The sequence below is a fragment of the Phalangium opilio genome, unplaced genomic scaffold, assembly GCF_054372755.1.
Source record: "Phalangium opilio isolate 3A_F unplaced genomic scaffold, DU_Popi_V2 ptg000082l_1, whole genome shotgun sequence".
Classification (NCBI taxonomy): Eukaryota; Metazoa; Arthropoda; class Arachnida; order Opiliones; family Phalangiidae; genus Phalangium; species Phalangium opilio.
In genome coordinates, this window is record NW_028324189.1 from 1,025,227 (window position 1) to 1,048,455 (window position 23,229).

A 23,229-nucleotide genomic window follows, 5' to 3' on the forward strand; every position below is an offset into this window, starting at 1 on the left:
TTTATGGGTAATTTGATATCAGCACCTCCAACCACTCGGGTAACGCCCTACATTCTTGTTATCAAAATTCTCGTGGCACGCTTCATGCCTAATGAAATTTAGCGCGATATTAGATAAAAATTGCACGCGATGTGACAATCGTGGTGCAAGATGTGGAGCGTGCAACGGGAAGTTTGTTACAAAGAAGGCTAGGGCGTTACGTGATTGGTAGGACTTGCTTATTTCAAATTATCCATGAAATTTCAAACTAATTGTAATTTTAAATCATTCGGAGGTATTTCCTGATGGTTTCACTATGCAGACTGGTCTTAATTAGTAGAAGAATCGAAACCCTCCCATTAAGGGCTGTCAAAGAACGGATTAACAACCTCGATCTGTAAAATCAGGGGCTCGCGTTAACGCAACTTGTAATTTTACTTGAGATAAGAAATTTTCAATATCACAACTAGTTCATAATTTATCGTGCACCCAGTTTCATATCAGCTTTAACAAAGACGTAAATAGTTACTTGATATTTTGTTTCTTGAAAAATGCGGTAAATACGGGCTGTAGCATTCCTGTTATTTCTAAAAATCCATTCCGACCAGTTTCCTCTTCAAACCAAAAAAAAATAATAGTAATAAAAAATCATTGTGTTAATAATTGCCAAATGGCAATATGGAGACGCGTCGCGTTTACCGGAGTGAAACAAAATTTTGGTTCAGTGTTGCTGTCGTTCATATTTCGCCCTACCTATATGAAATTAGCGTAGAAATCAAAGGATATCAATGGTGTTAATTGATTGGAGGTCAATTAATTAGTGCGCAATCAATGAATTAATCCCACTTTCTTCGCCAAATATGAAGTTTGGTAAAAATTGAGTTCATTTTCGCGTTTCTTCAAAATTATAACTGCCGTATACCGCTTCAGTGTAAGTGTTCAACCGGCTGTGACTCTATGCGGTTGAGAACGTCAACACCAATCACGTTAGTTTGTTGAAAGCCAAACGGTAAGGCTAATAAATAACTTATGGCGCACCTAGTCGATTTGAGTTGCAATTAAAGTAGGTCATTGCGTTGCCTAAAAATATATGCGAACGCATTCCAGCCCTAAGAAAACATCTGTCTACGTTATAGAAGTGCCTGCGATCGACTGAAGGCCCATTTAGACTGCATTAAAATCATACGTTCACGTCGATGATGTGCTTCACTTCTCTCTCTTAAAACTGACGCGTGATCGAGTGAGCTACGCTTTAGCAGACGATATATGAAAATTTTAGATTCTTATAGATTTAAGTCTTGGGTCAAAAATTCATCATATATGCGTTTCAGAGACTTGACCGTAACGAAATTAACAAGGCGACCAACGGGAACGTAAGGTTTAACTCCATTCTGAATGGGCCTTGAAAGTTCAGTGATTTACTGAAGGATTTGGCTCTTAACTCAGCCTTTTTAACGGTTTTAGAATAAGTAAATTACTTACTAATCGAGCTGGGAAATCACAAAACTGGGATAGATTATTAAAAATTGACAAACGCAGAAAAGATTCAGAAGTACAGGTTATATTTATTCGCAGAAGCTAATTCAATTGTTGAGGTAACAACTAACGATACTTGAATTATTAAGCAAATTTCTTGGTACTGGTGTTTTTTACATTGCTTTAGTGAGACAGCTTATCTAAGTATAAGGTAAAACTGAATGAAAGCATTGATTTTCTTTCCTTTTTGGAACACTTTTAAAACCTTAGCCTATTATAAAATTATTTAAAGTCACAAGTAGTGAAAGAACGCTTCCGAAGAGAAGTACGGCGAAGGGAAATCTAAAGTTTGAAAGCTTAATTCGAGATATAATGGGAATGGTATTCGGGTTGTCAAAAATCTTCAAGCATGTTGGTTTCTTCGTTAATTCCAGTTTGATGTTGTGTCGTAGACTTCCACTTTCAAACAAGCGAATTACACTGTAAAGAAAAATTAGCTGGTTGTCAATGTATACAATTAGGCAGAGTTATAATATTCGCTTACGTGGATTTGAGAATTTCAGTGGCTGGTCCTTTATAGTTTCTTCTAATCATGTAAGCTGCCGAGTGAACGAGAACCTCGCTTTTCGACGTGTGAATGTACTTATTCTTGTTGTCGCATTTTCCCAACGTGTCCATCATTAAAAACGTGGTGTCGTAATCCATAACAGCGGCTTGTTTTCCGTCCAGTAAATCTTGAAGCTCTTGACTAACGTCGATTTCCAAGAAATTGTAGAATCCGTTTAATCTACTACATTGATCCCAAACTTTTCGTTTCATTGCTGTATTTTGATCCTGTGGAATTTAATAGAAAAAGAAAATAGTTTTGATTTGATTAATAGAAAAACTATTTTATACGTCGAATTCCTGATAATCAACGCCCAACTCATACCGCTTTCAATTTCTAAATTTAAATATATATACACCAATGTAATGCGGTCGAACATCTTTACAGGGGCTCATAGGAAATACATTATTCCCATTACCCCTGGAAGCTGGCTTCTCTAAAAATGAATACAAAATTATAGATAACTGACTTCTATTTGCCCCATCTTGAAAATGGCGACTCAAAAACTAATTAAAATGTTCCGACGGGCCTTTGCTTACCATAAAATAATAATACAGTGGTGTTTCCATGGGAATTCTAATGTAAGTGTTGGGTACTAAGAACAGATCGGAAACTGAATCGAAATACTTCAATGTGTCAGGGAGTGTAATTGTGGACAAAAGTGACGATGAGAAGAAGGTGGTCACTAAAGACACTCCCGTTATCCACAAGCCCCAATAAATCATGGCAATGGTCCGTTTAATTTTGCGTTTGCGAGTCTCTGCAAATAGAGATGTCGTGGTTTCGAGTAAAGATAGTTCAAACATTTTTTCAAGGTTTATGTAACCATGAGGTGGGGTTTTTTAAAACTTATTACGTAAAGCTTATACCCTGAAGTAGAAATAATCCAACGATGTCAATAAAATTTGAACTCAATGTATTTTTTCTCTTCAGAAGAAAATCGGACAGGCTTAGAATTGCCGGGATTGAAACCAGTGCAAGTAGAGTTAATAACCACATCTAATAGAATAATTAACTATTATGCTTTGTAAGTGTAGGATTAAGCTATTTATTGGTTATCTTACTTGCAAGTTAAATATTCCGAAAATTTTAAATGAATTTGAAAATCCAAAGATAGGTTTTCCGGAAAAGATTCTAATAACTGTCTCTGTAAATTGAGCCGTGTAATCGACGTATTCAAACGTATCGTAACCGAAAACACTTGGGGTGAGAGCTATATCGCAAAACTAAGAAAAAAAAGAGCATGGTTTCGAAATCGGAAAAGACTTGGTTGATTATTTAACATACATTAGCCACAATCATTCCAATAAGTCCAGTAGCGTTATTTTCGCCGTAAATACGACCAAAGTCAGCGAAATCCTCCGTTGCTTGGAAAGCTTCCCCTTCTCGATCTGTAATTCTGTAAAGATAAATGTTATTTCGACAGGGTTGTAATGAGTTAGGGAAAACTTGGGAAAGTCTGGGAATTTCAAAATGGGCCTTAAAGGGAATTTTAAGAATTGAAACAAACTCAGGGGAGAGTAAGGGAATTTGTTTGAAGTTGCTAAAATATCGGCGGTTCGGCCATACAGCTGGGTGACAATTTAGATGCCGTTTTAGGGAGATCAAGTTTGGCCAGACAACGAAATAGCTCCACACTGTTTTAGTTTAATTATTCATAAATTCACCCCTTCTTATATTTAGAACAATAGCAAATGGGCCTAAAAATGTCAGGGAAAACAGTTGAAAAACGTCAGGGAATTTGAATTAAAAATTTCGAGGCAACCCTGTTCGAGATCCGTAACCCCTTTGTCCGATTGGCCAAGAAAAGGTTAAACAATACTTATACTTGATATTTTGTTTTTTGAAAAAAGCGGCGTATAAAGGCCCTAGCATTCCGATGATTTTTAAATATCCATTCTGATCGGTATCCTCTTCGAACCAAAAAGGAATCTTTACAAAGCAAAAAAACATTGTGTTAATAATTGATTGCCAATTAAGACGCGTCAAATTTATACCGGTGTAAAGCACAATCTTGGCTGCAAAGTGTCGTTATCCATATTTTATCCTATGCACATAGACACGGTATTAATTAACCAATAAATGATCAACAAGCTGTGGTAATTAAACGCGTATAATAAATATCTTATCCTCTACTTTCTAAGTAAGCTAAAATTTTCGACGAAATTTGTTTACCTGTACCGAGCACCGCTTTTTTAGAAGTATCGAACCGTTCCGTCAAGGCTTTAACTTACCACTGAGCGAATGCAAAACCGCATAACAACAATTAACGCCAGTGTTGTAAAAAAAGAAATAAAATATAAAGATCATATTATTATTCTACGCGTCGCCAAGTTTCGTGAAATATTTAGTTAGAATTGATCGCGATTCTTTTAGTTTGGGGTTTCAAATAAGACAGTGTAACTTATTCGTAGTTTTCAGACAATGAGGATTGATACCATTTACAGCTGGAATCCAACCAGAAATTTTGGTACTGAACCTAGACCCCAAGTAGCCTTGCCTTTCTGCAGGGTAAATGATATCAATCATTCTAATCTGAAAAGTATGTATTGATAAGTAAAGTGCATTTAACTCTATCAACGTAATTACGAAAAGATACAAACACTTTCTATTTTTGCGCAAAGTACGAACTGAAAAATCATTAATGGTTTTTTTGAACGCGATATTGTTTTGATAAAGAGCCCATTTAGTAATAGACGAAAAAAGACCCATTTCGAAACACATTTGTGTATTAACCTTGAGAATAAGTAATAAATTCTCCACACCTGTATCGAACCAAAAAACGAGAAATCACACTTATAAGATGCATTAATTTTTTATTATATACAGATGATTTATAATTAATTGGACTAAAATTAATATTGTGGAACAGGAAATTTAACACAAGAACTAGTCTATTTCAATGACTGATTTTTGAATTCTTTAACTATATCGGGACAAAGATCAGGACCGGTATTTTTCGGTTTTTTCCCATTGGTTGCAAATCGCATCAATTTACAACAAACTTCGTCAATGTACAAGGGTTTATTGTTTCTGCATTGCAGCCATTCAAGCGCAGTTGGTACAGGAGGCGTCGCGACCCTACTACGTCCCTGTAAGAAACCATTCAAAGCTTCCCTAATAGACTATTCCAATAACTACTTGCAGGGAAACCATCACGCAAGATGGTGCATGGTAGTTACTAAATGGTTAAAACTAAACTGAACCGACTTACCTCAAGTTTTTGGCAATATTTCCCAACGAAGAAGATCCTATCTCTTTTGTACCTCATTGCCGCTTGCGGTACTCCTTTAAGTTTTTGAAATGTTCTAAAGGTGCTATTTACTCCGTAAAAGTTGTATCCTTCACGTTGATTCGTTGCAGGTTCGAAGGTGTATTTATGCAAATTAGGACCTTCTATTAAGTAAACTGAAACGTCGTAATATAGAGCTATTGCAGCGTCTATTTTGTTGGGTAAACGTTGACTCCACGAAACTTTGTAATCAATTGGAAAGGATGGCAAGGGATTGGTGTTATAAAAACCCCAGACTTTTGTATCCTGTAATTCACGCCCCCTTAAAAACTGAACTTGTTTTCCAATTTAGTTTTTTTTTATACCTTTATTATATAAGAGGTGCTATTTCTCAATGTAAAAGCGGCGTTAACAGGAGGGTCTATTTTCCATACATCTTTTATGAGTTTTGGATAACCTTTATCAACTCTGTTACATCTTATTTTCCAAAACACGTCACCTGCGGTTAAAATAATTGTATAAGAAAAACATTATCCCTTGATTGTTTTCTTCTTAACACGAGTGTCATTTAGTGTTTTACCTTTGAAGAAATAAGAGCTGTTATCAGCTGTTCGCAATGCCGCGTCTAGTGTCGGATCTTGACACAAGTCTTTGTTGACTTGCGCAATTTTAGCCGCGCTCAATTGACCACTCACGAAGTATAAATTTAAACAAAAAACTATTACTTGAATCTTAAAATCCATTTTCGAATTTGTCCAACATTTAGCGCATGAAGCTGAATTTATACAAATTTTTTTTATTTTATTTTATGGCATATGTTTTTAAAATAAGTTGTATATCAAATTTCGTACGTTATTAAAATTAATATTTTTTATTGTTATTGAGCATACGTGACACAAGAGCAATTTACCTCAAATTTTAATTTAGTTTGACTATTTTTATCGCTAGGAAAGTAATTTATTTTATAAATAAATTTAGTTCTGAAATCTAATAGGCCTAAAACCAGAGAAAGAGTAAACCGAAATACCTTCAAATTAAATGTATTCAAAATACACGGTCTTTTTCAATAATTCAAAGTGGATCTTGTTTCGCTACTAGCTGGTCTCGCTTACATTTTAAAATGTTGTATAACGTAGGTTTAGAATGGCTAGTCTAAAATTGCCTTAATTTTTAACCTAGATTTATTCGACCGTTTAAGAGAAGTTTTCTTTTTCGCTGGACTATAGAGAGACGTCCACTTTTAAAAGCCTTTAAAACCGAGTCTTGGATAAATTAAACGATAAGGATTCGTTAGTGAACATAAGAATGACGCGTATGAAAGGTTCAGGCATTCATGAACGTCGGACGTAACGCAATTTAGTATAGGCAAAGGCAGAAAGGCCTCGCGCATTTTTATTTTGGTATATGTTTATTAAAATTCTGAGCCAAGGTTCTCCGTGGTTAATTTCTCCATGGGAAGCTTGGCTTGTCTTTCGTTTCGTTTTAGAAGGGCTTATACTATACCACTAAGCCTAATGTAGTTTAGGGGGTTAAAAGGTTGGCAGGGGTTAGAGCTGGGCTCTACGCTGGACGTGCCCAAAAGTTTATTTTTGGCTTTACGGAGACGGGTAATTACCGAATAATGAAAGCGGACGAGCTCGAGGACTTTGGTCGTAACAGCTGGGAGAATATCTCTTCTACGTGTTCTAATGGCTAATCGACAAGGCTTAATGAAGGAAACGTCGCTGCCATACTCCCACGGACAACGTCACTATCCCCCTAGTATTATATATACCAAAGAGAACTGTCCTGTCCGCTCATGGTGTTGTTGCGAAATGTTGACATAAGTCAAATGAACCAGCAAATCCCCCCATTAAATGAGATTGAACAAACACCATCCCGGATTAAATGGAATGACACTAGCTTCGCAGTTAAAATTTTAACAATGTAACTTTGTAAATGTAGTATAGTTTTTGCAAAAGTTGCTACGTGAAACGATTACAACTCCTCGTGCGATAAGTATAAATCCTCCTAGCTTGTTTTAATATATTTCATAATTTTAGAAATATCCTCTTTTTTCAAAGGGTTGTAAAGTTAAGGATTGTTTTTCAAACCTGGTTGTATTTTATTCGAAGAGGTGTTTTTTTGTGGCTTTGGTTGATAGGTACAGAGGGAACCATCTTGGACCTGGGGTCCTTACTATGATTATTTTCGGTTATTGGACCCAGTCTTGGGGACAATCTCCGGGTTCTTTATAACGGGCTGTTATATAGGTATTGGAAGATTTTAGGGTAGTTTCTAAGTTTCTATAGATGAAGATATATATTCTTTGAGTTTTATAACGATTAAAGCGAAGATCGTAAAGAGAAAACTGAGTCGTTAAAGTATTCTATGGTAGTTTTAACAACCAGCGCGTTAAATTTTCAATTCCTTCCTTCAAAATCGTAAAATCTGTGATAGGAAAGCTATGAATTTTCATTCACAGTGCAAAGTTCATGGACCTTATACAGTGTGTTTCTGAAAAGTCTGGTTTAAATTAAGGGGGATGTTCTTGGGGAGATTTTGAGTCTAAAATATAACTTCTACCTCCATTTTGCCACAAGGGACACTGTTTTCGAGTTATGATTTAAGTGTTTTAGGGATGACCCCTTAATTAAATTAGAAATCATTGTTACATTTTCGACTTAATTTATCAGAAACACCCTGTATATTCTTGATCAGAATTAAGAACGGTAATCCAAATATTTGGGGACTCTGTAAACAAATCGCAAGGATGATAAGTACTACCAATACATTTCAAAATAGAACATTATAGGTCTACATTTTCCATGTGCAACAAAACATATACTTGGGTTTTATGTTTCGGTTTCAGCGCCTTGTGTTGAACATTGTGATGATAGTCTGGTCTATTTATGGCTTCATCTTTGGCTCAAACCTCCCTGCTCAGCGTAGAGAAAACCAAGGTATCATCGCGTAAATCCACAAACGTGTTTATTGGAAAATCTATCCCTGTCCTGTCCTTGATGGAACGTCCATTCTACCTTACTTCCTAGGTCTTTAAATGATGAACCATTTGTCTTAAGGCGAGAGCTCTCTCTCCTCTTTCTGGAAATATTCTGTGAGAAGCGCATGCTGAAGCGATCGCTCACTTAGGACTGGTTCCAAAGTCAAACAACTAGTCGAAAACCTTTCTTCTTTTTCTTCTTCTTGGCCACTTCTTCTTCTGTCCGCTTTTCCGCTAACTATTCTTAAACCCTTTCCATCCTAATCTTAGTGTAGCTACTCCGGTTTCGTTGAAAAGTCACGAACGACCCCAAACTCTATCTAATTAAAGTTCCTTAAGGCAAAAGAGGAAGTTGAGAGAAAGGGTAAGGGTTTTAAAATAAGTATTTTCAAAACGTCGTCGCCTTTAGCTAAGCTTTTGTTTAACCAAAAATCAAAGATAATGAATTGAAATTTGTTGAATCTCTCGACACCGCGCCGCGTTCGCAGAGAGTTGCTGTTTAATTAGGGCCTTCTTGGTTTTATAATTGGAAATTTGGGGGCCCGCGAATTTAAATAATTGAAATGAGTTTAGTATACCGGGTGCTGTCTGATAAATTAAAGGATGTATGTGTTCTTAAATTTATTACCGACTTATCAGAAACACCCTGTATTATTTTACGTTCTGATTTGTATTTTAAAATTAGCAGTTTCAAGTTTCTCTCGGATAACCTTTAAAAGTACCCTTATTCATTTGCTGCTTATTTAACCCTTTTTGTAGCGTGGGAAACTGATTGTAAAGATGCTAATAGTACGTATACATCCCCACTCTATCATTCTCAGTCTCTGGTGGGACCAAAAAAGGCAGACATTTCTTGATGGATGACTGATAATGTACATCCCCCTAATGACTTCCCACTAATCCCTAAACTAATTTTTATAGACTTTTCCCCGCTCTTTTATACTTCATTATTTTTCCTACCAACAATTTGCTTTAAACGAAACCTTGATGTAAAAATTTTCATCTATTAGAAAAATATGGTAAAAACAAGATGGTAATGTTTTAAAAGATTTTTACGAAATTTCGCGCTCCAAATACACGATGACGTATAATGAGTTAAAACTGAGATCATGGTATACACAACAGCCCAATTGCATCTATGAATGTCTTCAGGTCTTACACGTGTCCATCCTTTATCCTCTCAGAGTAAATTGAATTTATGTGTGCAGAAAAGAACACTTTACAACATCACCCCACTTGAAGAGAGGTATCACGAACCTTTTTAGCACACTTCTTTGTTAAAAATCTAATAGATTCCGCTATTGAAATTTTACGCGAGGCTAAGCTTTGATTGAAACGGGCTTTCCCGTCGGAACCCGTAATGCTTAATAGGGATCTTGGGAATTGAAGAAGAGTGAGTTTTCATTACCACCAAGACCTTAAATCCTGTATTTTTTTTTTCATCACGTATTTTTTATTTAATCCGTTCCTGGTGGAGTTCTAAGCCTTGGACTAGACCCTGACAATGTCTTATAATTATTTTTCTTTTCAGGCGCTAAGAAGTTGGGAGAGCAAACCCAAAGAATAAGAGGGTTAGTTTCTAAGATGGAGGAGGGACCGGGGGTTGGTTGGGAGTGGACCTATTAAGTATCGCCAGCGTGAAAGGTTAGATCCCTGGTAATGGAATGCCCGAAGCGCGTCATTACCTACTCCATCCTCGGAGCTTAGATTCGCCTATCATTAGCAACGAAGCGAGTTAATCAGAGTTACCCTCCAGAGAGGAACACCAAACCAAACCGATTCTATACCGAGGGTACTGACACTTCACTTATAATAATATTTCATTACAGACTCAAGTCGCTTCGAGAAATGTTTATATAGTGATTGATGAAAACTGTATTCAAATAGCTCTATCTTTATATTGAAGGATTATACTAGAAATTATGTCCTCTAGCAATCACATAAATTTGAAAAATAATAAATGAACTAAGCCTAAGCCTTGTTTTGGAACTTTAATACCGTTTTATTTAAAAAAAAAGGCTGCTTTATCGTCTGCTAAATATAGGGTTAAAATGAAACATTGATGGGTATGTAACACTAACCAAAGTCTTTTCGTTTGAAGTCATTTCCATATTTTTAAAATATAAAACTGTAGTGTTAGCCCCCTCGTGCGATTCCCTATTCTCCCTTGCTATTCTTTCCGTTTTTTCATCCCCCTAAATACGTTGGAATCCTTGGGCATCCGCCCCCCCCCCAGTCTTACCGATCCCCTTTCCGCCCTAGTCGAATATTCAGGCGGCAAATTCCTATTGATTCATTCGCTTCATTTTCCAGCCCGGGGGGGGGGAGCCTCTAGCTATAGCAAAAGCTCATAGAACTACGTTCAAAAAGTCAGTCACTATCCCTCTGTAATAGCTCACCCTGTGCTTTGCCTGTTACTTCTTGAGCAGACGACTAAAAACGAGGGCGCCTAACACTAAGATTCGGCTCCGTGCGTTTTGGGGAGAATAGGAAAAGAGATGAGACGCCTAAAACATTGAGAGGCTGACTTTATGTACCTAGTTCGATCAACTTTTGTTTATAGCTATAGCTTTCTTCTCTTGTTTTTTTTTTTATCATCTAAGCTCTTTCTCTGCCCAATTTATTCCCCCTGGTTTTATTTCCTTTACTTTGAGGCATAATCAAAATTACGACTGACATAATAGTACTAATTGATTTCTTACCACTGATACTCAAATATATATTTTTTAGTCCGTAATTTGAACATACTGCAGGACTAAAATACTTTCCACGTGACGTCATTTGGTTCAAGAGTGTTAATTAGTTAAATAAGACCACGCCTTTTCTTCCTACCCCCCAATAACGCCAGTTGTTCATTCCTTCATTTTTCATATAAATAAATTCCTGGAGTTAAACCAAGTTCTACAACTAATTTTTATATTAACGTCTCCAACGAAGCACCTTTGGAGAAAAATTTAATGGCACGTGTGAAAATTAGCGAGATACAATTGACAATTTAAAATAATTAATGGTGAAACTAATATAGCGGGTTTACCATCTTGTTTGTCATTTTCATCTTGGTTTCTTTGGGGGCTCATTCTCAATTCCCTTTCGAATTTCGTTCTCCCACTAATTAAAAACATCCTTTTTAGGAAATTAAATTGGCCTACAAATTATCTTCTTCTTCTTATAATCCTTTTTTTCCTTTGTTGTATTTTCTCGTTAAAAGTTACTCATTAATTAGTTAGATATTTTTCCCTTAATTTCGTTTAACAAACCTTAAAAACAAAGAAGATTTTAAGGTTCGGATACTTTCTTTGCCAGTTTGATGAGAATTATTTTGGTCCCTTTTTCGCGGCGATCTTGTATTTTTTAGTTTTTCGGTGATTCAACACACGTTAGACAATCAGTTGAGATTATTCTCTAGGGTTTTTACGGACGTGGTTTGCGATAAAATGTCATAGCTATTTTTAAAACGATAAAAGATAGAGGGAGGTTTTTTTTTGTACTTCTTTTGGAGTTATGTTTTTTGGAATTCCCCGATGTCCAAAAATGTTTGACATTTCTTTAAGTGTCCAGTGAACTCCCAAGATTACGATCTATTTTAGAAGACAAATGCCTTATGTCTAGCCTCTCTTTTGAGTAGTATTAAACACCAGAATTTTTACTCCTATATTTTCCTATAAAACCCATTGTTTTCTCCTATAAACTCCTATAAATTCGGAAAAAAAATTCCCATGTTTTCTATAAGGAATTTAAATTTATTGCTGGGATCTCTGTTATTAAGTTAAACACCGTGATTTTTCTATGGAAAGTTAACATCTCTTGGGTAGACCTACCACCACTACCAGTCCTGTAGAATCAGGGATAGCTTTAATTTTAGAAGTAGGAATGGAGAACAGAGTAGTCTGGGCGCGCGTCAAAGTCCCGGACCCCCTTCCACGGGACGGGGGGTATGAAAGAAGATTCGGGTCATAGCGACAGAGGTAAAAAGGAATTACGTCAGTATTTTTTGCCGTCCCCGTCAACAACGTCATCAAAACGTAGTGTAAGTTAGCCAATAAGATAATTTAAACTTTTCGTTACAAGTTGGAGGGAGGGGCTCTATACTGGGTGGGCTATGAGTCGGACTGAAGTAAATACTAACCGTTCTCCATTCCTACTTCTAAAAATTAAATCTATTCCTGGTAGAATAAATAAAAAATCCTAAGTAGACCTTGGATATAAAAAATTATATGGTACGAAACTCAAGACCTTAAATGGCGGTTTAGATTTCTCTTTGTTAACAGGATAGGGGCAATTTTAGAAAAGAAAACGTTGAGCTTGCCTGATTCGAGCAAAGGCAAAATAAAGAAGAAAAAAAATACGTTGGTTTTTTTTTCTTCTGTTCTCCACAGCCTTGTCATATCTAATTTCTGCCATCGACTTCGAACGATGGGTAAAAAAGATTTAGGGTGACGATGAAGAAAAATAACGCGTCTTTGTACGCCTTAAGACGTCGGGATTGGTCCAAATATGACTCGTAGAAGAGAGCGAGAGAGAGAGAGAAAAAAATACGGCTAAATCAGACGTTTAAACGTATTGCCCCGCAAACCGACACTGTCGCCCAATAATTCAACATTTGGACAAGTTTTTACCAAAAAACGCTTTTTGCGAAGGGAGAGCACGTTTTTATTCCTCGATGACGGGTTAAAGAAGGAAGCGAGGTTTTCCAAGGAAGGCTGCCTTCCTTAAGTCAGAATTGCAGCCTTCAAAACGATCCTAGGCTCAATATCACGTCGATTCTAAAATGTCCACTCGGCTTTTATTTCTCCACCAATATTTAACCGTTTTACTTTTGTATGTTTAGTTTCGTATTTTTAGGGGGGTTTTATGTAAACAACTATAGCAAATAAACTGAATTTTATAATTTCGTTTGATGGGAGGGGGTTTTTTTTTAATCGTTTCTTTGACCTCCGAATTATTTTAAAATTGAAATTAGTTTGAGATTTCATGGATAATTTGAAATTAACACCTCCGACCAATCGCGTTAACAAAATTCTCGTAGCACGTGCTCTATGACGAATGCAATTTGAAGGATTGATCACATTAATATTCCTTATTGTCACGTGATCAATCGTATTGTATTAGACGATGAGTCACGTGAAAAGTTTAATAATGAAATTTATAAAGCCATGAAAATTCAAAGTTAAGCACGTCATATGACTTGAATGTCATAGAGAATCTTCAAGGAGCTCCTAAAATTGTTTATAACAAGATGTTTGGGGGTGCGTTTCTCTTTTTCATTACGCGTCAAACGCCTTTTAGGATGAGATGGGAAGAAGTGGCCGTGAAGTGTCACGGCTATTTGATATTATAGTAAGCGCAGAATACTACTAGTTCCGGCAATCCCAGTACCCTATATACCCTAACCGTTAAGCGTTGCTCACCCTATTCCTAGCTGAAATGGAAATCCTTTTTTTCAAACCGATACTTCCCAGAGTCGCGAATTGCCTCTGAAGTCGTAATGGGCCTATCTTTCCGCTAGTCTTTATAGTCAAATCAAGGAGACTAGCTCTAATGGCCGATTTAGGGCAAAAATCTGGACCATTTCAAAAGGGAGAGAGTGAGAGACCCGGCTCGTATAGTATTTTACGCCCCTTTTTTCCATCTTCTTTGACTCCTAAGCGCGAGAACATTATCGTTTAAACCTGACTTTGCTAAATTAGAAAAAGGGTGAAATAGAAAGAATATAAAGTGTAACATGGTGCTCCAGACATATTTCATTTCGCCGGAATAACATACTCAATTAAAAATTGCATTCTTAGTTCGTAGCTTTTGTCCATTACCGATGAACATCTAAATTAATTAATATTTTAATGTAAGCCTTGGTTTATTTATTTATTTATTTATTTTTTATGCCAAGTCTACCAGTACGGCAATATACTAAGGTCAACACATCCCAAGAAAGTGAAAACAAAAATATATACTGCTATAAATGATTCGATTACGGTTTTGAAAAGAGAAAATGAACCCTTTTCCTTATCTTTCTTTGCTCTTTTCACTAACTTTACTTAAAGAAATTAGGTTTTAAAATAGCCAATCGACTAGCTATATACGTTCATGTTGGATATCTGTTTAATTTGACTGTATTGTTAATATGCTGGTTTGTAAAAAAAGATTTGATTGAACAAATTGGGGGAAATTGCAGCTGGAATTACTGTATTGTGATAATAGGCTAGTAAGAAAGCCTCAGAAAGAAATTTCACAGGAACTTTCGTGCGAGTTAAGCCTAATGAAAATTTAGAATCACGTGTGTAAATTTTCTCGCGCCAAATTTGAAAATGAAAATCTCGAAGCTCGTGGAATATTTTCCCGCTAAATTTAAAATAAAATTTTAGAAGCACGTGTAATTTTTCTGGAGACTTTAATAGTTGAAATATATTACCTCTAGAGCGCCGGACACTTTATCGGCGTTAGCCCCTTCCATCCGTTATCAAAACTTTTTATTCTCCAAGGTATAAAAGTAGGAAACTGAACTGTTCCAAGTGGGGGGTAGAAAAGCCCCTTTTTGACCGCGCTGTAGACTTATAAGATTTAGGAAGCTTGTCTCAACCATCGGGGCTTTAAACCGCCAGTGTTGATGCTTTATTGACAAGAATAAAAACGAAAATATATTGAGGTTTTCTGCCCCTTTTCTTCACCGTATAACTCGTGGTGGTAAGGAATATAAGACGGGCCTAAAAAATTTCAATCCCTTTTCTGACAATATAGAAAAATATGACGGACACTTTAAAGCTTTTTTTTTACACCTAGAGTGAACTCCTTTTCCACGAATAGGCCACAAAACCGTTCGCGGAATTACCCTCAAAAACCTTACAAGTTTTTTTATACTATTTACTGGCAAGTGATGACGTTTAAATACAAAACTCCCGCGGTTTTGTAACGTAAAGAGTTTCAGTAACTTCACGCGCTGCTACTTCGTCAAAATTTGACAAGGTAACTAGCGTGGCACTCCTTGTTGTACAGGCCGCCATATAGCCGCTGGTCCCCTTTTTTTTGTCAGGGTGCTGTACGAAGTTATCCATAATTCAAGTGAGAAGAAACAGCTATAACGCCTAGCCCCTAAAAAATACTTTTTACGAGGTTCAACGTTAGCAATCCTTAAACATAATCCATAGTGTTGTAACTGTAGGTTTTAGGTTCGTTTAACTTAGTGCATTTTGACTACGAGACACTTTACTTTCTTGTTTGCGGCCCAAGAGAGGAGGGAGGAATGATTTTCACACCTGACCGTCCGTGTAATTTACGGTCATTGTAACCAATATAAGAGTATACCACCAACGACACTTATGTATTGACTGCATGGACAGGGGTATTCCAACTAGGATGGTGTTTTGGATTTTTATGACTATGAAAGGTTTCTTCCTGAGTCACCATTTCTAGCTAGAATAGTTGTGACCTGAAATTTCCATGAAAGCAAAATACCCACTTTTTCACGGCAAAACTATACAGGGTGTATTATGTACTTTTAGGTCAAACTGAGTAGAAAGGGTTAAAGAACGGAACATGAGGACAACGTTTAGTTAAGGATATTTCCTTCAAGTTTTAGGGTCCAATCATTGTTTGAGAGCCTATGTCAGGCTTATCAGAAACACCCTGTATGTTTTGTACCCTAAACATCCTAATTGATCATATAATCAAATAAACGAGAATCACAGGTTGAAACTGGTCCGTTTAAAACCCACACTCCAGGGTCTTCGTGAAGTTTAGTTACTCCTTGGTTTGGGTACATAGGGTTTTGATCCGGGGGGGGGAGAGAAATCCATTTTTCTATATCGGCTAAAGTGAAAGGAGAGCGAGAGAGCTTTTCCGCCTGCACGGGCAATTTCGATTATTGTCATTCGGCGATAACTCTGACCACCGGTCACCTAAGTCGTAGATAAAGGTCAATTCTGGATCTCTCTCTGTACTTTGGCCAACTGCCCAACGCCCGAAAAAGACGAAAGCGTCTGACCCCTAGCCACGGAAAGCGCCATAAACCGGGCTTCGGGGTATACGATTCATTTGATGTAGTATCTCGCTAGATTTCGGACGTCAGGAAAACCCTATATTATCTTAGCCCCTAGGGCCAGAAACACTTATCTGTTATTCTATTCAATTTTTTTGACCGGAAACAGATCTAATACACACCGTCCTTGCTTGTTGAACAAATCAATGAAAATCATCCTGAATCATCCATATTTTCCAAGTATAAACATAATTGAATAACTATAATTAGATTTAATAAATAAAGAAAGTATACCGTGCGTCATCCCTGCGTGGATTAAAATTAGTAAGGACAGTTTAACCTGCTTATTTCAACCGCGTTTCATATCCTTTTTCGTTTAATTTACACGGAACTCGCAAGTTAAAATGGGGGCTGTACTTTTCTGGAGGTTTTCCTTCCTTATAATGTATGCGCAAAATTCGGTGGTATGCTCTTACGCGGAGGTAGCTAGCTATAGCTGGACGTAGAAGTGAACCATTTAATCTTCATTAATTATTCAACGCGGAAAGATCCGCATTATGCCTTACTAAGGCGTCACATCACGTGACTTTGGTTAGAAGAATTTCAGAACCGAGCCAACACCACCTTATCGAATTAACCAAAGCAAGCTTATTTATTCACCAAGAAAGTTTTTATTTTCAATGAAAAAGTTTAGATTCTTTCGTTGAAATAATTTCGCAGCTTCGAATCTGAAGCTATCTAGGTATCTGACTTGCACGTTTGTTTAATATTTATCAAACAAACAGTTAACCAATAAGAAATATTGACTGTTTTTATGTCGTGGAAGATAGCTTTCTTTTCAAGAAATGATGAATATTTTTATCTAAAAGATCGTGCAATTAAGGCCTTGGTTTGTATCCTAAGCTTATCTTAAACCCAAAAAAACAATAATTTTGATTGGACCTTTACAAAGATGATTAGACATAACCTTATTAGCGAAGTTCGAAACTTCGAACCTCTTATTTTAAAGATTGGGAAGTCAATTTTAATTTACCATTTATTAAATCCTTATAGTTAACACGGCGTGAGTTAAGCCGTTCGAGGTTGATCTCTGTAATCCCGTTAACGTTAAGATTGAATTCCTCCGATAAGCGTTGATTCTAACTTAGGCTACCGTATGTATGGATTTAGACGTAAATACCTTATCTACTCGGTAAAAGGTTAAGTAGAAGAGTTCAACTTTAAAAGGGGTATCGGGTCAGAGTCAGCCTTGACCGATAAAGAAAGGTATCTTTTGGGGGATTTATTCGATCTGAGCTTTTGAGAAATGTAACGTCCGAACGAAGCGCATCCTCTTGGAAGGGGATCAGAGAACTCGCGCGTCCGTTACTGGCCATCCATCATGAGAGCACTTCGCAGAGTGCTGGATGCAGGTCATTAAGAAAAGGGTGGGTTTAAGGGTACGCAAGCCTTTGGCTGGACATCAAACACGTCACCCCCTACTCCTTCCTACACTTCCCTCCATTTCTCCCACGCCGCAAGAACGTCAAAAGTCACTCGACTCTCTTCTTTTTTAAAGTATTTTCCTGCAAGGTTAATAGAATACGCAACTGGAAGGTTTGCTCTATTTTGACTTAGATATCAGCGTCATCTTTGATATTGAAAATGCATACAAGAATTCATCTAACCTTCTCTTAGCGTCTCTATTAAGATTTCTCTTCACTTTACGGTTTACAGTTAAGTTCCTTATATTCAGGTAAATGGTCTTCTCGAGTTATCTTCGAAAGTTTCTTATATATATATATATATTTGAAAAGACACTCGGATATCTATAGCGGTTGCCAGATACAGTTGTTACTTTTTTATTCACTTTGACCTCTGATTGAAGAATCTGGTATCGCGAACTTTTTGATGATTCTTTAGGTTTAAATGGTCAACTTTAAGTATAGTTTGAAAAATGGATTGTGTTTAAGTTTGTTGTCTCTGATTTTAAGAAATTGACAGAAAATAGTGAAAGATACTTAAATTGGAGTGCTTTTTAAATTGGCGTGAGAAACGTCTACACGTGCTTTTTAAATTGGCGCGAGAAACGTCTACACGTGCTTTTTAAATTGGCGCGAGAAACGTCTACACGTGCTTTTAAATTGGCGCGAGAAACGTCTACACGTGCTTTTTAAATTGGCGCGAGAAACGTCTACACGTGCTTTTTAAATTTAATTTAAAATTAGGCCTAACTCGTACGTGCTAAACTGCCTATACAGTCGTACTTTTAGGCCTTTTTTAGACATCTCTTTTTGCTTAAAAACTTCGTTACTTTTTAGTTCCGTTAATTTGACAAGCTAGGGAAGAAATATTAAAAGAGACATTTTTGGAATAGAATACAAACGCGTTATTTCTTTGTCGATTCCGATATCGACAAACTTAAGACTTCTTTTTCTTCTCTTATTTCTTTCCCTAATAAGTCTTCGATTGTCTGTTTGCGTGGTTCCTTGCAAGGTCTTTCTTAGCTTCTAGCTTGGCTACCAAAAGTTTTATTTTTTTATTTTGTTTGTTTTTTTATTAATTTTTTTGTTCCCTCCGTTTTCTCCCGCGATTATCGACTTCTGAAGTTAACGGGCTGGGATCTGGGCGCCTTTTTCCCTCCTTTCCCGTTGCTTTTTTTGCCATTTTAGCTTCAAAGAGCCAACCATGCTTTTTGACCCCTTTTTCCCTGACCAAGGAGCCTTCATTTCCAGGAGTGCGATTCCTAATTTTCTGTTAAAATAATTGTTTGCAAATTATCGCCATAACATTCTTGAATATTTTTCTTCTCTTTTTTGAGATTTGAGATGCGTGAGTATATAGGGGACATATTTTCAAAATTGTTTTACAAATTAAACTACCAACTTTGTAAATATTCACAATAATGAACACTCCTATCTAGAAAGACCCGAATCCGCTAAGTACAATTACATCTCCAAGTGTTACGCTATACTCTTTGGTGCATCGAATTGAGGATGGCGCAACCATCCCCCCTTTTTGGGTTGCTCCAAAAATGGGTCAGTTCTAAGAATAGCAACGCGGACTGCGATATTTAGAGCGCGGGATAGAACGGTTCGGGAATGTGGCCAGAAAAGAAAGTGGTTTTTATTTTTTTCTCCCTCTCTCTCATTCTTTCGTTTTTATACTTTTTTGAATAGTTCATTTCTTTCGATATAAAAACAGGCAAGAGCAGCCAAAATAATCGATGATTCAATAACAGTAACCGCCCGCGCATTTCTCCCCTGTTTTTTTCATAATTTTTTTCTCTTTTCGTGGCTCACCGAAAATTCTTTTTCGACACTTTGGTACCGGGCAAGAAATGCTAATGCGACGAAATTCAGTTTTTACTAGGTTTCCGCTATACCGGGCAAGGACCAATTTTTTATAGTCAAGACACGGTACGTGCCAGTATAAGGTAATGGGTGCACCTAGTGGGGGGATGGGGGGGGTTTGAATGGAACCCACCATCTGATCGATTTCGTATTGAACCAAAATCGCATCGCAATTTTTATTGCTTGATATTTTTACGTGCTTTTGAGTATAGCTCGGAGTAAAGATGTATTCTATACTATCAATAAGGTGTCTACTTATTTAGAGGATTGTAGCGCAATTACATCAGAGGGACGAGTGTTTTTCGCTACAGCGAGATCTCGTACTAACTTTTAGAGCTGCCAATAAGCGGTTTTAAAGATGTTACTCCTTATCTAACAGGGATAACTTAAAAATGGTCACAAATGCTGCCGTAAAATCTACAGCATTTTAATACATGCAGCCGCACTTCTACTTTTCCTTCAGTTATAGCTTAATTTGCTTCTTGTAAATTGCTTTATCAGTCAAATTGCGGATCTGATTTTTAGCTAAGTATTTTGCAAATGAACCTGCAGCCAAGTACGGTCTAGTTTCAGACAAGTTCCTGATGCCTTTCATCCTAAAAACAGCCCTTCTACAGCTTATTGGCAGCCCTTAAGTTGTGTACGGGCTGTACAATACGCTAGTGTGCAGCAGAAAAAACATTTCTACAGGCGCAGGTACGAAAAGCATAGGGTGCTTTACCCCTGAATGCTGGCTTCCCCCGAATACAGGTGGCCGTTGGGAATACGTTACAAATGCGACACTAAATGTCATCGGTGCGTATATGGGAACACCGTTATAAAACGTATCACGAATTTTACAAGGGATTTAAAACTTATTTTTAAAACGAACCGTGTATACCAGTTTCATTTCGTTTTGGGTTTTCCTTTTCTACATCAATCAAAATTTAAGAAAATGGATTTGAAGTTACATTTTTATTGCTTAGTCGATCCTAGGTTTTTTTTTCCTTCTTCTTCATAACGAGACACGATGGAAAAGTCAGAGAGACTTGAAGAAATGGTTAAGGAACTAATACTGTAAATCGTGGGAGACTTTACTTTTAGAGTGGTTCAACTCATACAGGGAAATTCTTTAAATAGATACACCGGCTAGAATCGTAATAAATAATGAATATGTTTTTATCTACAATATTGAAGAAGATACAAGAAATTAAGTTTATGGAATGGACACTACGCGTTAGGCTTCTCCGCAAAGTACCGGGGACTACCCCTATTGGACGAATCGCGATAGCTGTATTTCTTACGCGTCAAACGCTACTAAATACAAGAGGCTACGACAATCGGGGCTCGAGTAATTAAACAAATTAGCGCGAAATGAAGAATGACAGAAAAATAATCCCATAGCTGCGAAACCATTTAAATCAAATACCTGCGCGGCTGCATATATGTGCTGTAAAGGTTTCCCCTCTGGTGGCTACTACCGAAATCCATCATACTTTATAAGCGTCTATTGCTTTTTCAATGACAGCTTATCGCATTGCTATGCTCGTTAATGAAAAAATCGTGTAGTTGACACCCACCGGTCTTGTTTTGGACTCCCTTCACACCAACTGCGTATTTTTTTTTATGTTCTTATTACGCCTTGTCGCTTTTCGCTTAAAGTTGTCGCGTCCATTAAGACCAGCTCTTTTCTTCCAACGTGATTAAGACTTACTTTTACAAGAATTATTTAAAATTAAGCTAAATTGATTTTAACCGTTCGCACTTCCTGTAAATCTCCATTCAGACTATAGAGTAAAATGCCAATTTTGAGCTAGCAAGCGTGAATTGTATACACGTGGGTGGTTTTCACCTCCTTGGCCATGCGTTCATCGCTAAAGAAACGTACGGGTCCATGCTGTATAACCAAATATTAGGGAAACATTATTTAACTTCTTATTTCTCCCGCAAAAAAAGAACAACAACGATACGATAAATAATATCTATAAGAGTCTATGACATAAATTTCTCCGATAGGCAGGCGATCCCAGAAACACGCGGCGGGATATGTTAAAAGAGAAAGAAATAAATAAAGAATGGGGATAGACGAATTACTTTAACAATAGGACGAGGCTCTCGGACAGAGTCTTCCGTATCTCGTAACCTAACCTAACCTTTACGGTATTGCACTACTATATTGGGGGGCTGTTTATATAGTGAACGAATAGGGATTGGGTTGAGTGAACATTGGCTAATAAACGAGTGCGTATCGAAAAACTAAGAAGTCTCGACGGACTATCATTCATCACGCGCTTGTCAGGGTCACGCTCTCGGCCCCGGAGATATGACCAACGGCCAGGTCATTGATTTACAGGCTGATAAGAGATTTTAGCTCTTCTAAAGACGCTCGCCAGCTGAGAGCCCCGTGATAAACCCGTGCCCTAACACGCTAACTTTGCCTAAAGGGTAAGCTTCCCCCGATCAACAGAAATTCGGATATTGACTTAACTCCCACGCGCCACGCGCAAATGTTATCTAGTCGCACGATTGAATTTATCTCGTATAATTTAAACTTTAGCAGAATTTACCATTGGGATCTTAGTTCTATAACGTTGCCTACGGTACCGAAGTCCTCCCAGCATCCTCAACGTTTAGGTTGGGTCGTACAGTACGAAATCGTAAAGGGCGCCCCCTCTGTCTTAAAAATAGAAGCTAATTCTCATACAAATACAATGCCACTACGTGGCAGCACTTAACAATCGCCTACCCAAGGGGTTGGGGCGTGCGCAAGTTGTACACCGGGAGAGTTTCAGTGCCGCAAGTTGCCCATCATCACTTCCTCTCCATCTTACCTTATTTCTCAATGATTAGTTAACCCTCTTGAGCAAACTAGGTCTGAAACTTTTGCGCGTATCTTTTCCTTGGCGGAAATGAACGAGTGAAATCCCTTCGGCACAATATTGTGTTAGACGTGATTCGCCATATATATATTGACATACACACCCGGGCTAAGGTTTTTCATATCTATTATTGAAAGTATATGAACGGAATTAGAAGAGAGCCACTGATACATTATTAATGAAACTCGCTGGCTTTATAGCAAGCGGCGCAACTTTCTTCATAAACCTTGCAGCGCGAGCCTGATACCATATAGTTTCCTTCATGAATAAGTATACAGTGCCTTCTCTTATTCGTTCCTAACATGTTCGCGAGTATATAGAAAGAGTTAAACCCTAACACCAGATGGTACAGGTCCGCCTTGACAACTCGCTATATGAGTTACTAACTGAAAAAAGAATTGAGAACTTCTGAATGAAGGAATAGCGCAATATTGAACGCAATTGCATCATGGTCTCCTGTCCCCCTACAGCTTACAAACTTTCATTGACACCTTTTAACTTCATATGGGTGCCCAGAACACAAACCCAGCATAGAAATTAACATGCTATTTTTACCACAAACCGAAAACAATAGAAAATGAAGTTAAATGAGCTCATATTGCCACGTATGTTTTAATAATAAGTTGGCTTTGAGATAGCAGCTGTGGTTTTTCTCATTCGGTTTGCGCCTGGCTTTAGAATCCCCTACAGGATTGAGATGCAAAATAGACTATCTCGAAAAGAATTCGATGTAAAAATAGCCTCTCGGAAGAGACCTAGGCTTAGGGTAAATGGGATGAATAGAAAAGATAGC

The 23,229-nt window shown here is 37.3% G+C and overlaps 4 protein-coding genes across 4 annotated transcripts in view; 1 reads left to right on the top strand and 3 right to left on the bottom strand.

Annotated features, from left to right (window-relative positions):
• The window catches only part of LOC149650709 (uncharacterized), a 62,172-nt gene that overhangs the window by 13,128 nt on the left and 25,815 nt on the right, over nt 1-23,229 (top strand). The gene's annotated exons all lie outside the window — the stretch shown is intronic.
• LOC149650711 (uncharacterized) lies at nt 1,575-2,494 on the bottom strand. The gene is made up of 3 exons (XM_089847070.1): nt 2,387-2,494; nt 2,000-2,289; nt 1,575-1,935 (listed from the first exon to the last, which is right to left on the bottom strand). Exons 2-3 carry the CDS (start codon nt 2,272-2,274, stop codon nt 1,722-1,724), a joined length of 489 nt encoding a protein of 162 aa, XP_089703196.1. The 5' UTR covers nt 2,275-2,289; nt 2,387-2,494; the 3' UTR covers nt 1,575-1,721.
• LOC149650712 (uncharacterized) lies at nt 2,454-4,101 on the bottom strand. The gene is made up of 7 exons (XM_089847172.1): nt 4,060-4,101; nt 3,847-3,994; nt 3,350-3,699; nt 3,127-3,288; nt 2,932-3,061; nt 2,602-2,822; nt 2,454-2,498 (listed from the first exon to the last, which is right to left on the bottom strand). The coding sequence occupies exons 1-7, from the start codon at nt 4,099-4,101 to the stop codon at nt 2,454-2,456; spliced, it is 1,098 nt and encodes a 365-aa protein (XP_089703298.1).
• LOC149650713 (vitronectin-like) lies at nt 3,906-6,055 on the bottom strand. Its single transcript, XM_089847071.1, has 6 exons — nt 5,875-6,055; nt 5,660-5,793; nt 5,277-5,600; nt 4,238-5,154; nt 4,060-4,156; nt 3,906-3,994 (listed from the first exon to the last, which is right to left on the bottom strand). The coding sequence occupies exons 1-4, from the start codon at nt 6,035-6,037 to the stop codon at nt 4,957-4,959; spliced, it is 819 nt and encodes a 272-aa protein (XP_089703197.1). The 5' UTR covers nt 6,038-6,055; the 3' UTR covers nt 3,906-3,994; nt 4,060-4,156; nt 4,238-4,956.

Coding starts and splice junctions, on each gene's coding strand:
- LOC149650713 (XM_089847071.1), bottom strand. CDS start 6,037: ATGGATTTTAAGATTCAAGTAATAGTTTTTTGTTTAAATTTATACTTC. Junction 5,794..5,874: donor CAGCTCTTATTTCTTCAAAG/GTAAAACACTAA, acceptor TTTTAACCGCAG/GTGACGTGTTTTGGAAAATA. Junction 5,601..5,659: donor GCACCTCTTATATAATAAAG/GTATAAAAAAAA, acceptor CGTGAATTACAG/GATACAAAAGTCTGGGGTTT.
- LOC149650712 (XM_089847172.1), bottom strand. CDS start 4,101: ATGGATAACGACACTTTGCAGCCAAGATTGTGCTTTACACCG. Junction 3,289..3,349: donor TTGGAATGATTGTGGCTAAT/GTATGTTAAATA, acceptor TTTTTTTCTTAG/TTTTGCGATATAGCTCTCAC. Junction 3,062..3,126: donor TCGGAATATTTAACTTGCAA/GTAAGATAACCA, acceptor TTATTCTATTAG/ATGTGGTTATTAACTCTACT.
- LOC149650711 (XM_089847070.1), bottom strand. CDS start 2,274: ATGAAACGAAAAGTTTGGGATCAATGTAGTAGATTAAACGGATTCTAC. Junction 1,936..1,999: donor ACTGAAATTCTCAAATCCAC/GTAAGCGAATAT, acceptor TTTTCTTTACAG/TGTAATTCGCTTGTTTGAAA.